The sequence below is a fragment of the Macrobrachium rosenbergii genome, chromosome 11 (genome assembly GCF_040412425.1).
Source record: "Macrobrachium rosenbergii isolate ZJJX-2024 chromosome 11, ASM4041242v1, whole genome shotgun sequence".
NCBI classification, from domain to species: Eukaryota; Metazoa; Arthropoda; class Malacostraca; order Decapoda; family Palaemonidae; genus Macrobrachium; species Macrobrachium rosenbergii.
In genome coordinates this window covers 6,305,386-6,321,711 of record NC_089751.1, presented here as the reverse complement: position 1 = coordinate 6,321,711, position 16,326 = coordinate 6,305,386, and the positions used below count along the sequence as shown (strand labels likewise).

The following is a 16,326-nucleotide window of genomic DNA, read 5'->3' as shown; positions in this document are numbered from 1 at the left end:
AGCTCAAGTCGCTCACCATAGTTCACTTCCAGGGGCCACTATTAATTTTGGGAATTGGAGTTTACCTTGCGGCAATCATCTTCTTGATGGAATATTTTGATTTGCCAGAGTTATGCTTGAAACTAGGGAGCATTTGGTACTAAAACAAAGAGATATGATAAAGACTGGAACATTTTTTAAAACATTTTCCTCATAACTGATCGATTCCCCATTATGGCGAAAATTGCACAATACAGCACTATTAGCAAAACATTTTTGCCTGACATAACAAATAGCATACAGTTACAGGTTAATAAAAGAGAATTGCAAAATAAGATAATTTTTCATTAATTTCCAGGTTCCTTTTAATCAAAAGTTTGAGAGAGAGAGAGAGAGAGAGAGAGAGAGAGAGAGAGAGAGAGAGAGAGAGAGAGAGAGAGAGAGAGAGAGAGAGAGACTATTGACGAAAGTGATCAACAATGAACTATTTTATATTGCAAATGAACATCAGGCAGTTCACTGTTGATCACAGTTACAGATGCATACTGGTAATTCATTCAATATGCACTGTAAAGCAAAAACAATATACTATTAATATTAAAGTTTCGTCGTAAAGCACAAAATATTGTCACAATAAGACACAGTGAAGGGTGAGAATGAACTTCTTGTTATTTGTTAGATTAAGCTGTCCTTATGCCAACACAGGCTCTTGCTCACAATGGCAGCCATAAAGGATTAAAGTGGGGATGTAGGTCACATTTATTTGTTACCTAAGGACCGTGATCTGATCACTGGCTTGCCAATAATCAATTGCTTGATGTTGGTTAGTCAATGGCTCATCTACATGAACTGTCTGGCTGACAAGATAATTATGTGAACGTCTAGAATCTTTCTAGACCGTGGTTATGTACGACCTACTCAGTGTAAGCCTGATGATACCAAGCTATTCGTTAACCATGTAAAAACAAAAGTTCAAGCATATACTTCACGAATTTTGAAATGAAAAGAAAATATGCTACTTGAATTAAGTAAAACTGGGGTTAAATGAACTTTCAAGTCAAAAGGAGGTACAACCACCAGATTAACAAGATCCTGACTACTGAAAAAACGTGGATACATGCTTATCCTGGAAGAATTTTAAGCTCAAATGAAAATGAACTTTAAACTTATAAAATACCACAAAAATGATTGTTATATAAACTATGTCCAATAGGCAAGTGCTATAACTTATAATATGGTTCTTACATTTGTGTAAAAAGTGAACTTGTGAAATGGAAGCCATATGAGAAATGCAAAAAAAGAGATTAACATTATTCAAGCTTCTGGAACTTGGGAGCCTGTTTTGATGGCTGGGGTCCTCAAAGAGGACTTGCTATCTAGAAATGTGATTCCAGTGTCCTTAGTGTAGCATACTATGAAAATTAGCCAACTACAGCATTTAACAAAACACATAAAAGTCAGGAGATGCCCCCAAGAGATTCATTTTCAGAGGGAGCCAGGGAACTCCCAGCAAGGAGGCCTTCTTTAGGGCAGCCTTTCCAGGAGGGAGGCAGGGCTCTTGCCAGGCTCTGTGGGATCACTGGTGAATAACTTCACCTTGGGGGTAGGGGCCAAGGCTTCCTAGGGAAGATATCCCATTAGCAGTATCCGAGCTAGGGAGCCCACTAAGAAAGATTTCCTCAGGGCTGCCTTCCAAGTAGGTAGGGCTCTTGCCAGGCAGAGAAACATCCCTGGAGGAGGTCCTTACTGAGGGGATGGGGAGCCAATGTCCCTTCAGTAAGAGGTCCCTCAAGGAAGGTCTCTAACCCCAGAGATGCCTTCCCAGAGAGAGCTGGGGCACCCAAGCTCTGGAGCTGCCTTCAATGGAAGGAAGACAGGATTCCTGCTGGACTGAGAATCACCCCTGTATAAGAGTGCCTCACCACAGTGGTGGGGGTCAAGATTCCTGGGCAAGGGATACCTTGAGGAGGGTCTCAAGCCCATACCCCTGCGATGCCCTCGCAGAGAGAGCTAGGGCAACCCCACCAGTGAGATCCTGCTCTGGGTCTGCCTTCCCAAGAGGGAGGCAAGAGCCCTCCCATATTAGGAAGTATAACTGGAGGCGGGCCTCAAAATACAAATGAGGCTAAGGCTTCCTAGGAAAGACATCCTCAAGCAGGAGGTCATCCTTCAGGGCTGCCTTCTGAAGAGATAGTCGGGCTCCTTCCAGGCTGGGAAGCATCTTCATAATTGACCTAACCACAGGATTCCCAGGAAAGGAGTTTGAAGAAGAGTCTCTAGCCCCTCCCCTGGAATGTCTCCCAGAGGAAGTCAGGCACCATTACCAGGAAGGCAGTCCTCCATGGCTGTCTTCTCAGGAGGGAGTCAGGGTTCCTGTCAGGCCAAAAAGCATCTGCACTTTGTAAGGGGCCAAGGTTTATTAGGGAAGGCATTCTTTTGATGGGTCTCTAGCCCTTGCAGGTGCTCGTGGAGTCCCCTGGGAATGTCAGCCCAAGAGGAGATCTTCCAGTCTGGATGGCTGGCACCATTGGGTTTCCCATGGAAGACAGCCATGGAAGAGAGGTTTCCAGCTGGGTGAGGTATCCAGGCTCTCTTGGGGAAGGCAGACCCGAAATAGGTCAACTTGAAATTTAAGGTGAAAGCATAACCAAAGGAAGGCCTTCCAGCAGGGCAAAGAGCCCTGGGTTTTTCTGAGGGAGATATCCCCAGAGGAAGGTCTCCTATCTGGACAGAAGCCCTAGTGCCTGCAAAGGGAAGGGTACTCAAGGGAGGGTTTTTTTCATTTCTATATTGAAACCTCTCAAGATGTTACATGCTGTTGTGTCAGTGTTGGCCAGTGTGCTCGTTAATATGCATTCTGATTATGATCATGGTGCATTATCAGTATTGTTGTTACTATTATCATTACAACTATTATTAGTGAAAATAATAATACTGTAGCTGTTTCTATGAGATTTAATTTGTATAGAATCTTCTCCACCTGCACTGCAGGCCCATCCAGCATGTGACAGCTTGCCAACTGTCCCTCTACCCACTGGGAGAGGAAAGATATGAAAGAGAAAGGGAGGAGCCAGTCATTCACACTCTCTCTCTTCCGCAACCATACACCTTAAGCGAGATGCTACATGCCCCTCTAAGGGAGCTGGGTGAGCTACACAACTTGTTGAGCAGCCACCACAGAACCCAAGGGAAAAGTGTCCAACGACCTATGGGCAACGTCCCAAAGGTAGAAGGAGGTGAATGTGGTCTGTCACAACCACACTCCTGTCCTTGGTACCTGTGAAACTGGCAGGTTCTTCCTGAATGCGAGGAACAGACCAATGTCTCTGACCTCATGAGCTCTTGCTCAGTATGTACTCCCATCCACCTCGTCTGACGTAGAGTACGCTTGTTTAATTGCCACTCAAAGCCAGAAAGAAATGGTGTTCTTGGACACCTCTTTCTTGGTCGAGCCAGTACTAACAAAGAGTTGTTGACACTTAGGCCTGAGCTGCTGAGTCCTCTTAAGGTAGTACCACAGCATCCTAACTGGACACAGTAGCATCTCATCTGAATTACTACCAACAAAGTCCTCTAAGGAGGGGATCGAAAAAGATTTGAATCTGGAGTCAGGGACAGACGGATTCTGAGTTTTCGCTACGAATTCCAGAATAAATTCGAGCGTGACAGAACCCCATCCCCTTGAGTGTTTAACGTTGAAGGAAAGACCATGCAGCTCGCCAACTGTGTATGTACAGTATGTCTAGGTCAAGTAAGGAACAGTAAGTCATTGTAGCTTACTTTTGCTATGTATATACTCCCTGAAATTATTAAAATGAAGACACATTCACATGACAGTATACTTTACTGATACTTTCAGTACATGTGGCTTTATTCCATATGTACTTAAAAGGTTTCATCCACAAAAATAAATGTTTCTACTTCATCATTATCATTGCTTTTGGTGCATCTCAAGGAATCATCTTTCATTTGCAGTAATTATCAAGTACAGTAAACCCTCCGTAATCGCGTTCTCATGGTTAGCGGACTCACGCATTCGCGGATTTCTCCGTGGAACATATCTAGCCAACATTCGCGGAAAATTCGCCCATTTGCGGTATTTTTCACTGAGAAATATTCACTAATTACTGTATTTTTATATAATTTTCATGAATAAATGCACTTTTTGTGATAAAACTATTAAAATACTCAGGTATAAGCATTTTTACAGGGTTTTTCTTGGTTTAAGCTATCAAAATGGGCAGTTCTAAGTGTTTTTAGAGGGGTTTTAAGCATTTGCAGATTTGACCTATTCGCAGGGGTGTGTGGGACGCATCCCCTGCGAATACGGGGGGTTCACTGTATACCATTGCAATAGTTTTTGCTTACTACATCGATATTATTTATCTAGGATGTATCCTATAATTTTATTCAATTCTTTGTATTTATTTGTTTTACACATCAGAACATTTACAGAAAAAATATACAAAAAGTTTACGCAATATAATTTGTCCTAATGATTTTTACCACAAAACAACTTTGCCATAAAATTAATTATGACTTTTTTCTTTGACTTTATTTTTGTGATTTTATTACCGTCCACCATAACTTAAGGGAACCGCTGACTCCATAAGGCCCCATTATAAACTAAGTGCTTGTAGCTTCCTTATGAATGAAGAGATTTGCTTCAAATTTTTACCACTTAATCTTCAACTAATAACAAAAATTTCCTACATGGAAAATTTAGAAATTCGACTTTTAAGTTAATTTTTTTTTTTTTTTGCACTTGGCAAAGAGATTTCAAAACTTTTAAAAAATATGCAAAAAAATTTTTCACTCTAAAATAAATTTCCTGTGTATGAAATCATGTTAAGTATACCTTAGTTTAACCAAACCACTGAGCTGATTAACAGCTCTCCTAGGGCTGGCCCGAAGGATGAGATTTATTTTACGTGGCTAAGAACCAATTGGTTACCTAGCAACGGGACATACAGCTTCTTGTGGAATCCGAACCACATTATAGTGAGAAATGAATTTCTATCACCAGAAATAAATTCCTCTAATTCTTCATTGGCCAGTAGGAGAATCGAACACGGGGCCAGCAGAGTGGTAGCTGAGAATGGAACCCACCCACCCAATGAGGAACTGTATGAAATCAAGATATATAGTTATACTACACTCTGTAAAAGTTTCATTGAATTTGGTTCAGTCTTCTTGGAGTTATAAGCGTTTATCTTTTAAAAAACTAAGTTTTGAGAAAATGGCAAAAGAAAAAAATTTATGGTTATTTTGCAATAACTACGACACTATGAGAGTTGGAAGGCTGATTTTTGCACAAAAACTATTCTGTCATATAAGAAAATATGCCCTGAAATTTTCATATATATATATATACATATATATATATATATATATATATATATATATATATATATATATATATATATATATATATATATATATATATATATATATATATATATATATATAACACTATTTGAATGCTGCAACCATATATTTTGAGCACTTCTGTGCCCATGTTCACTGGTAAAATATGGACACATGATGTATTACAAGAGTATATGCTATATACAAAGCATATGCAGGTATAGCAGTATATGTACACTTGTAACGCATCATCTCCCCTATTTTACCAGTGAACAGGGGCACAGAAGTGCTTGATATATATGGCTGTAACGTTCAAATAGTGTTTTATGGGTTTTTTTATCTTCATATTATATGGTTATATTACAGTAAAATATATTCATATATATATATATATATATATATATATATATATATATATATATATATATATATATATATATATATATATATATATATATATATTGTGCAAAATTTTTTTCAAAAGAAAAATCCACTAATATATGCTATCAATATGTTTTCTCCATAACCTATAAAAATAATATATGCTATCTATAAAAAATAGTAGGCTATATGCTATCAGTGCAAAATTTGGTAATTCTAAGCCGGCTGTCCGCGATGAGCTAGCCCATGGCAATTGACGTTTTCCTATGTTATTTTACTTGCTTTACAAGAATTTAAAGTAATATTTTGTCGGCCGGCTGTAACTAAACTGTAATTGACCTTTGAAGACTACACGACTCGTATTACCTAATGCAGGGTAAGTCTAAGCCGGCATTCCGCCGCAAGCCCGCGCCCCCCCCCCCTCTCCATAGTTAATACGGCAAAATTGTAACCAGTAAACACCGCTAAAAATACCACCCTAACGTACTCTAGAGGTGTTTACTGTTTACAATTTTGCTGTATTGGCTACGGGGGGGGGGGCTTGCCGTGGAATGCCGGATTAGACCTATCCAGCGTTAGGTAATAATTATGTAAGAAAACAAAGCTTGATTCTACTGCAGTGAGTTGTCGTCTGACTCGTGACTTGTGTAGGCTTGGTTGTTCAGTGTTTGTTTACTTTATCCTCGCAGTTGTTTATTTATCTGCCTCTCCAATATCTGAACGGAAAACATGTACAGCGGTAGCGTATATAGGTTATTTAGAAAATTTATATTGATAGCATATACTTTTATAGGTTATGAAGAAAACTTTAGGGTGAGTGTAAAGTGATGGGAACAAACCTTTCCTCGAATACAATGCCCTGGCCTAACCTCATTAGGGCATTTATTTTTATAACTTACGAAAAAAGTTTTGGGTAATCCTAAGCCGGCTGTCCGCGGTGAGCTAGACTGTGGCAATTGGCGTTTTTCCATGTTATTTTACTTGCTTTACAAGAATTTAAAGGAGTATTTTGTCGGCCGGCTGTAACTAAACTGTAATTGACCTTTGAAGACTACACGACTTGAATTACCTAACGCTGGATAGGTCTAATCCGGCATTCCGCAGCAAGCCCCCTCTCCATAGTTAATACGGCAAAATTGTAACCAGCAAACACCCCTAAAAATACCACCCTAACGTACTCCAGAGGTGTTTACTGTTTACAATTTTGCTGTATTGGCTACTGGGGGCTTGCATGAATGCCGGATTAGACCTATCCAGCGTTAGGTAATTCAAGTCGTGTAGTCTTCAAAGGTCAATTACAGTTTAGTTACAGCCGGCCGACAAAATACCCTTTAAATTCTTGTAAAGCAAGTAAAATAACATGGAAAAACGCCAATTGCCACAGTCTAGCTCACCGCATGACAGCCGGCTTAGGATTACCCAAAACTTTTTTTGAAGTTATAAAAATAAATGCCCTAATGAGGTTAGGCCAGGCATTGTATTCGAGGAAAGGTTTGTTCCCATCACTTTACACTCACCCTAAAGTTTTCTTCATAACCTATAAAAGTATATGCTATCAATATAAATTTTCTAAATAACCTATATACGCTACCGCTGTACATGTTTTCCGTTCAGATATTGAGAGGCAGATAAATAAACAACTGCGAGGATAAAGTAAACAAACACTGAACAACCAAGCCTACACAAGTCACGAGTCAGACGACAACTCACTGCAGTAGAATCAAGCTTTGTTTTCTTACATAATTATTAATGTTATGAAAAAGAGTAATCACCAATTAGAATATCCTAATGCAAGAAAACAAATCCCTTACTTAGATATGGGCGTTCTGGTGTTGTTCCTAATCCCAGCAGGCGTCGAGACAGTTCCAGTTTGCTTCGTCCTTCTCTTGTAACAAACTTACGAGACGCAAACGTTCAAAATTTCTCCCTCACAAGGATGGTACTTTCCTTGCTTATGGAAATGGAATTGCGTGAAGGCACTACACAGTAAGAAAATCCGAAAAGAAACTGCGTCACACAGCAGTAGGATAATGCTTGAACCAGAAAAAGTTACTAAACACAAATGCAGGGTTGCCAACCCTTGCAAGTCAAACAATACCAAATCGACCATCATATAATAACAAATTTCATGTTTCAATACCAAATTAATAAAATTGCTTATATATGCTTGCATATATATATATATATACATATATATATATATATATATATATATATATATATATATATATATAGATATATATATATATATATATATATATATATATATATATATATATATATATATATATATATATATATATATATATATATATATATATATCAAAAAGGTCCACACATTTCTTAATCACTTTACACGCACACCTTTACAAACTGTGATCTTCGGTAAGACTGGGAAACAGTGTTGCCAGATGCCCTTGGCAAAATTCTGTGGATTTTGTTCATTTTTTTCCTGTAGATTTAATGAAATTTCGTTAGACTACTCATACTTAATTTATTTGCTATCTAATACAAACATTTGAAATTACTGATACATAACTGCAAAAACTGCATAAATTTGATCCTTTTACATATACAGAAACACTTTAACATAACTTTGGAAAATTATGTGAAATGCTGCAACACTATCTAGGTAATGCCTATACATAAATTTGCATAAATAATATAAATGTTAGTCCTTTTACCAGACACACTTCACCATCATTTTAGAAATTGATAATGCAACAATGCAAAACAGTTTAGGCCTACAAAGAATGACAATAATGAAAATAAATATTCAATGCTTATGAACAATTTTGGCTGTACCTCTTAATGATATAGGTACTTTAAAAGTTATTAGAAAAACAAAAATATTAGTTCACCTATTGTACTATGCACTCATAATTACTACAATCTTCTGGGAGATTTGTTGCTGATTACCGTATAACCCTCATCACTTTCCTCAGTATCCTTAGTAATGCCCTACGTATACCTGCTGCTATTAAATTTATCTAGTAATGACTTACCTACTGGTAGATTATATTACTTAGAAATATTTTCGTGTGCAACCCTCCATTGATGGTTTCTGTGGCTAACCTATTCCTCAATTTAGTTTTGAGCCTATTCACGGCCGAAAATACTCTTTCAACCGTTGCACTTGAGTGCGGGAGACAGAGACAGAGACACAGCAAGTTTAACATGAAGTTGGATAAAAGAGGAAAAAGGGGGTCTCCGTTCCCAAACTTTGCATCTCTTACCTTTATCCAGAATTTAACTGCCATTTCATCACTAGATCTAGACAGTAGCTCTGAGCTTAAAAGTTAAGTATACCTTAGTTTTACCAGACCACTGAGCTGATTAACAGCTGGCCCGAAGGATTAGACTTATTTTACGTGGCTAAGAACCAATTGGTTACTTAGCAAGGGGACCTACAGATTATTGTGGAATCCGAACCACATTATAGCGAGAAATTAATTTCTATCACCAGAAATAAATTCCTCTAACTCTTCATCAGCCGGCCGGGGAATCGAACTCCGGCCCAGCAAGTGCCAGTCCGCAGCTCTACCGACTCACCCAACGAAGAGCTAGCAGTAACATCCACTCATCATCAATGCCTTGCACCATGTTGTCAGTGACAAAAGACGAGGATAGGAAAGCTGCCATAAGAGGTGCAAGAGAATTTATTTCCTTACTTTTCACGACCGCAGGGTTTAGTGCTTCTGATTTTTGAAAGACTGGGTTATTAAAAGAAAATCTCTTCAATATCTGACTGGCAGCTTCAATGTCAAATGACAAACAACGCTGCCGAAATACTTGAATACTTTGTGATTCTATTCCATGATCTCTCGAAAGTGACATGCCAACTTTATTTTTAGATGGACAGGAATTAATATTTCAAGACTGCTGCTCCATCACGACAATTTCTTGAGAATTTCTGAGTCGTGTACAACGAAATCCTGTAGATTTATGACGAAAATGAGAAAAATGCTGTATTTCTGTAGATTTGCAAAAAATCCAGTAAAAATACAAAAATTTCTGTAGATCTGGCAACATTGCTGGGAAACTCTGGATTCAGGCTGCTTCTAACATTAAAATCACCCACCACCGCTGTCTATAATCTGTAAACAAACTTTGGATGACTCCAAAGCTGAGGGCATGCCGCGTGGAGCAAGAGGCAATGGTACATAACAGTAGAATAAGGAAAAGAAAAAAGTATAGCCATCTCACTGATACATATATTTCTTTTACTGAAATGGGGAATGTTATTAGAAAATATACACCAGATTCATTTTTAATACCAAACTTTAAGATTTTTAATACTAGAATACCAAATTTTGTTTTTCAACACCAAACACATTTTTCAGTACCAAACTGTAACTAATTTGGTATTGAAATATACTAGTTGACAACCTGCACAAATGAGATGGTTTATTGTTTGGAACTGTTACCTACTTATATAATTTCATATTTCCGAAAATACACAGTAAAAATATGTCAAGAAGCATAAAATATTATATGTATACTAGTTGGCATGGTGCACCTGTGATAACGAGTTCAAAATATCGAGATACATATATATTTACTTTTTTGATATTTTTTATATTTTTTTGGAGACCGAACAAGCTCCTACCGTACAAAATGGGAAGTTTTAGTGGGATGCTGAAGTAAATTTCTCGCTTTCTACTATCCAGAATTGGCAAGTCATACAGACATTGTACGACAATTTGTCGCACAATGTCGCTCACAGGGCAATATCGAGATACACAGATACATATTTACTCAGGTATTATATTTTCTGAGAGAGAGAGAGAGAGAGAGAGAGAGAGAGAGAGAGAGAGAGAGAGAGAGAGAGAGAGAGAGAGAGAGAGAGAGAGAGAGAGAGTTTTTAATGCAAATAATGTGTATTTTAGTAGGAAAGTAAAGTACATTTCTCACTTCCACCTAAAAAGTCATAGAGAATGTTTGCAAAAAATTTTCGCTCGCTCAATGCCGGTAAATCCGGTGAACAAAAATGTAAAAAAAAAACACTTAAAAATTCTTTCTTAGCAATAATATTTCAGGACGTGAACACGTCTCTGATTGGCATTACCTTTTCCTCCGTGGCTTGGTGACATTCGGCAGGTCAGCCCTCCGGCGCATTCACTTGCCGAGTGTCAAACAAATGAACAAGTGTGAAAAAAATGGGCGTTTAGATTCCGAAAACTTTTTCAGGTGAGACCGGGCTTTGTCAGGCAAATGAAAAGACAGGGTGAAAACGTAACACGCCATTTCCATCAGTATATTCGAAAACCACTGCACCAAAGACAAAACTCAAAAAAAGATAAAAGGGAGAACAATCTTCTTGATTTAAAGACTGTATATCTTATAATGTGCCAAGCATGTGCTTAGCCTGTTCCAACGCACGAGAATAAATAGTAGGAAATTAACAAAAACATTTGCTTTAATCGTACTTAACAATTGTGCAAATAAACTCCGAATTATACGATTTAGTAGCCTAACTTAACAACAATAAATTAAACAAACTATTAGCCTGCCTAGAAAACAATACGAAAAGTACACAAAATATGTAAAAGTCAAAATACACTGATTTCCAATAAAAGCTGTAGAGGTGTTGTTCTGAAGGTAGCGGATCCTGTCGGTGACCCGATATTTGCAGATAATTTATTTGAAGAAGTTTTCAGTTGCTTCCCAAGGTTGCTCTTCACCACCATGCGTGAGAACTGGCTGAGCAATTTCTTCATTTGCATCCTTTAACAGGCTGTTTTTTCCTTTCTCTTTTTCCCATCATCTGCAACATTATTTTTACTCCTGAATAACTCTATGAATCCCGAATTTCACTTCCTACGCTTTGCATACCAACTTATATCTTACGAGGATAGATGCTGATCTTCAGAGACTATTCCATCCTGGCATGACACTTTGTACATTAAGCCTTTTACAATATACTAATACAACTTGTCAGGTACTGAGAAATAATATGCTACTATAAATTCCTGCGCTGAACTAAATCATGTGGTTTTATGGTACATATTCTGCAAAGGGCTAGAAAACAACATAGTTAGATATGGTATCATATTGAAGACGAATCTGATGTCATTAGACTCTCGTTAACCAAAATAGGCATTATAATCTAAACATTCGATCTCCGAATTTGATTCCTCCAATCAAGCTAATATCTGGGCTTATGTTCACACACATACACACACACACGTGACACACACACACACACATATATATATATATATATATATATATATATATATATATATATATATATATATATATATATATATATATATATATATATACATATATATATATATATATATATATATATATATATATATATATATATATATATATATATATATATATATATATTTTTTTTTTTTTTTAAAGGCCTCAAATAATTGAAAATTAGACTTTTTGGGCAAGTCTGACGTGCAGTTCTGTTTAAATCTAAAGTGTTTTAATCAAAATCTCTTTTCCTTGTAATATTTCTTCCTGTAATGTGATAATTGGCTTCCGACTGTACAGTGACTGAACAGCACCATCCCATGAATGAAAAGGAAAAGATCACACAAATCTCTACAAGTAAATTTTGTGATGTACTGAAAGTAGCGGAAATCCACATCCCCTCCTGTCGACTTTTGCGTCACTGCCTGGAATATCTGCGGCACCGACAGTTGGTAGGTGGAACCACATTTGATTTGTCTTATTGGCCATACAGTCATTGTTCCCAAACCTTTGTTGCGCCAAAACCTCAGCGCGATGTCTTATCAAATAATCTTCGATTTGAGCCTCATGATGTCAGGTACAACTGGGTAAATATACTCTGGTTTTATGTTTATTATATTTGCCCATATAATGCACACTTTTTTATTCAACATACCGCAGTTTTAACATAAGAGATTTATGTCTATGAATCATTAGAAAAGTGTTATTACATTTGGATATAATATCTATCCTTTGCATTTTAATCATATTCCATTCAGTGGAATCCCCATACACCCTGTGACCATTCACAGGGCAGATGCAAGTTGCTACCAACCTCATTGCAAAATCTTACTAAAATCGGAAGGGTAACTAACGCCTTTTCGAAACCACTCTTTTCTAATGGGAAAAGGCATACAGAAAAAAGAACAGGTTGATAGAAGAGTACAAAGGCTAGAGTAGTGAATGTCATCTTCTGTATTCACATGTGATGTTATGAATTCTTGCCACACATCCCCAGTCAATCATATGGTCCAAGTTTCTCTTCGAGGCGTCAAGCGATGTTACTCAAGATTTCCAAGGAACTCCGAACCTGACGCTTGCTCATGAAACTTTTATTTCTTGGAAAGCAACTGTCAACCAGAATATCTTGTTTTTTTTTTTTTAAGCTCACGCGTGTAAGCTCCTATGAATATAACATTGATGACAAAAAAAAAAAATGAGAAAAAAGTTGACAAAGGAAGCCGCCTTTTCTCTGATGGAAGTTTCTGTTTAGGATTTTTTATTATCATCGAAAGACAGAGTAATAGCACCGATAGTCTCAAAAATAATTTGATAACAATAAAAGTATGTAATATACTTATTTACAAGGTGTTTCCAGGTAGAAGCTAAAATCGAGTGTCGGCATTCAGATGCTTATCTGAAAATAATCAATCAAATACGAAAAAACAGTTCTTGCAACATTACAAATCAGGTTATACTCATCAGTGTGTTTCTGTCTATGATTGTCAATTCATAGCTCTGTATTCTACTGTCTTTTTTATGCATTTATGACTCAATCTATGGGTCTGCCCTTCTTTTTTTCACCTCTGACATCTGGATTGCTTTCCTCATCCTTCGTTCACAATAAATATATCCATGAAAAAGAAACAATCGCCAATTCCACATTTACTTCTGAACAGGGTTCGATTTAGGCGGTACTGCATTGCCCATTCTAGATTGGCTGTCTAGCTGATTAGTTTATGTTCACATAGTGTGTAACCTGTTACGCATCACATGCCTTTTTACAAACACGCACAGACGCAGACAAACACACATAAATAAGCCTATACATACATATACATATATATATATATATAGATAGATATTTATATCTATATGCATATATATATATATATCTGTGTATACATATGCATATATATACAGTATATACATATACATATATATACAGATACATAAATATGCATATAAATATATATATATAAATATCTATATAATATATATATATATATATATATATATATATATATATATATATATATATATATATATATATATATATATATATATATAACGTAATTATAAGAGTACGCATTTGTATGTGTATAACGTCACTAAAAGGAAATATTACATTTAGCATACATAAGTAAACAAAGAAAAATCTCCTCCGTAAAACAAAGAGACTAAGTTACTTCCGCGCATGTGCGTATCTCTTTCAACCACCAATAACCGAGGAACTCAAAAAACTCTCGGCTTTGATTCGAGGAATCGAGTTGACCTCATTCATATTAAGACACAACGAAGCTTTCCGTCATTCTATCCTTTATTTTATCCAGCATTCTGATTTCAAAGGCGATCGCAGTAAGTTCTCTCATTCCTTGGCCCCTTACTACGTGCGCAATTCCCTTTTTTCATTTTTATTTTCTCGATTGGGTCCACTAATTCTAGTTTTGATCTTCCACTCTTCTTTTTTTCTGTGGTTCCAAGAACGCAACAGAGAAGCTTGGGACTTGATGATCAGATTCCAAAATAATGTGAAGAAGTTTTTGAAACGGTCACAATTACTGTGAATGCCTCTCACTCACAGCAACTGTTTGGGTGCAGCCGATCACTGTCATAGCTTTTTATCTCGTGGGTCTCAATGTTGTGTATTGTGCTGTTTCTATTGTCTGTCTGTCCCTGTACATGCCCCTGAGCAGAAATGTAGGATATTATTATCATTATCACTATTATTATTATTATTTTGCTATGGACAAGCAAATCTCTCTCTCTCACTCTTTCTAGCACAGAACAAAATATTGTTAAAGAGTTATTCGATGGGACTGTTGAACATTCAAGGATTTTATTTCAGAGCCAGGTTGCTTAAACAACTCATTACTTGTTTAAAAAGCCAAGAAAATTGTGCTTCAAAAATGTACCCTGTAATTTCATTTCTGCTACAACGCAGATGATCTCAATTAAATTGAATATCCAGTATCTTCTGTGATTTTTGAAAATTATTAATAACACATATAATATATATATATATATATATATATATATATATATATATATATATATATATATATATATATATATATATATATATATATAGAGAGAGAGAGAGAGAGAGAGAGAGAGAGAGAGAGAGAGAGAGAGAGAGAGACTCAGCTGCTCTCAGACCTCATTGTGGCCCATTATTATTATTATTATTATTATTATTATTATTATTATTTAGAAGATGAACCCTATTCATATGGAACAAGCCCACAGGGCCATAGACCTGATATGCAAGCTTCCAAAGAATATGGTGCTCATTAGGAAGTAAGAGTAGGTAAAGGGAAATACAGAAAAAAGGAATCTCACTTATTAAAAAGAAAAAAAAATTAATCAATCAATATAGACGAAAATGTATTAAAATGAATGAGTCTTCAAGTTGGAGAGCCAGTTAAACCCTGTGCCCTGAAATTGGAAGTCCAGAGAACTTAAGAGAGAGTTTCAAGTGATCCAGGATAGTCATGTGAAAACCGGATCGAAGCACCAAACGAAAAAAAAAAAAAACTCAACCATCTTACGTAGATATATTTTGTCAGGATAAAAAAAAATGTATGTGTATTTGATGCAGAAAGGGCTTGTTTATCTGCGCAGATCACTGAAATAGTGTCACGTTTTTATCTAAAAAAAAAAATTCATAATCTTGGAATTCGTTTGGGAAAAATCATGTGCATTAAAAATTTACGCTACATGAAAATAGTTGTCATGAAAATAATTGATCTCTCTTTTTCATAAATTTTCAATTTTTTACTTTTTTTTTTGCTCTACAAACGTACGAATTGCAACTCTGATCCGTTCGTCTATTTACGGTACTCGGCGGTCGCATTAAGAACAAGAATAAGAAAGCGAAAGAAAAAGAGAGAGAGATGAAATATTTGATTGCAGATTCAATGCACATGACTAAATATGAACTCTTGCTTTCCAAACCCCCTTTTCTCATTCACTCAGGAATTGCATTATAATTTGCAGACCAAGGTACAGCAAGACATGGAATTTCTTTCTCTCAGAAGTGTAATGGTCCTGCTTATCCTCTTGGCTTTTCATCCAACGATTCCAGGTAAGGTTTGTAAACTAATCCCTGTATCTTAACTGTGCAGACAGTGATGGTGACCGTGAAATGTATAAACGTACATAAACACGCTCACAATATAATATATACATTATATATATACATATACATATATAATTTTCCTTAAAAGTTGCCATTTTCTGTTTATATTCTATCATATATACATCATTCACAACAACAACAAAATTTGTAAATATTCAAGTATAAGAATTCATTCCGAAATTTAAGAAAAATCCGTATCTAACTGTCATACTTGTAAATTATAATTTTTTAGCTCAAGGTTTTCTCCGAAGCCTGATGGCTAA

The 16,326-nt window shown here is 36.3% G+C and overlaps 1 protein-coding gene across 1 annotated transcript in view; it reads right to left on the bottom strand.

The window, feature by feature from the left end:
* Positions 1-495: 495 nt before the first annotated feature.
* The window catches only part of LOC136843467 (uncharacterized), a 38,066-nt gene continuing 22,235 nt past the window's right edge, over positions 496-16,326 (bottom strand). The window contains exons 3-4 of the mRNA XM_067112003.1: positions 9,280-9,425; positions 496-546 (exon numbers count right to left, since the gene is read on the bottom strand). Coding sequence (XP_066968104.1) covers positions 496-546; positions 9,280-9,425 — 197 coding nt within the window. The remainder of the gene's footprint in view (positions 547-9,279; positions 9,426-16,326) is intronic.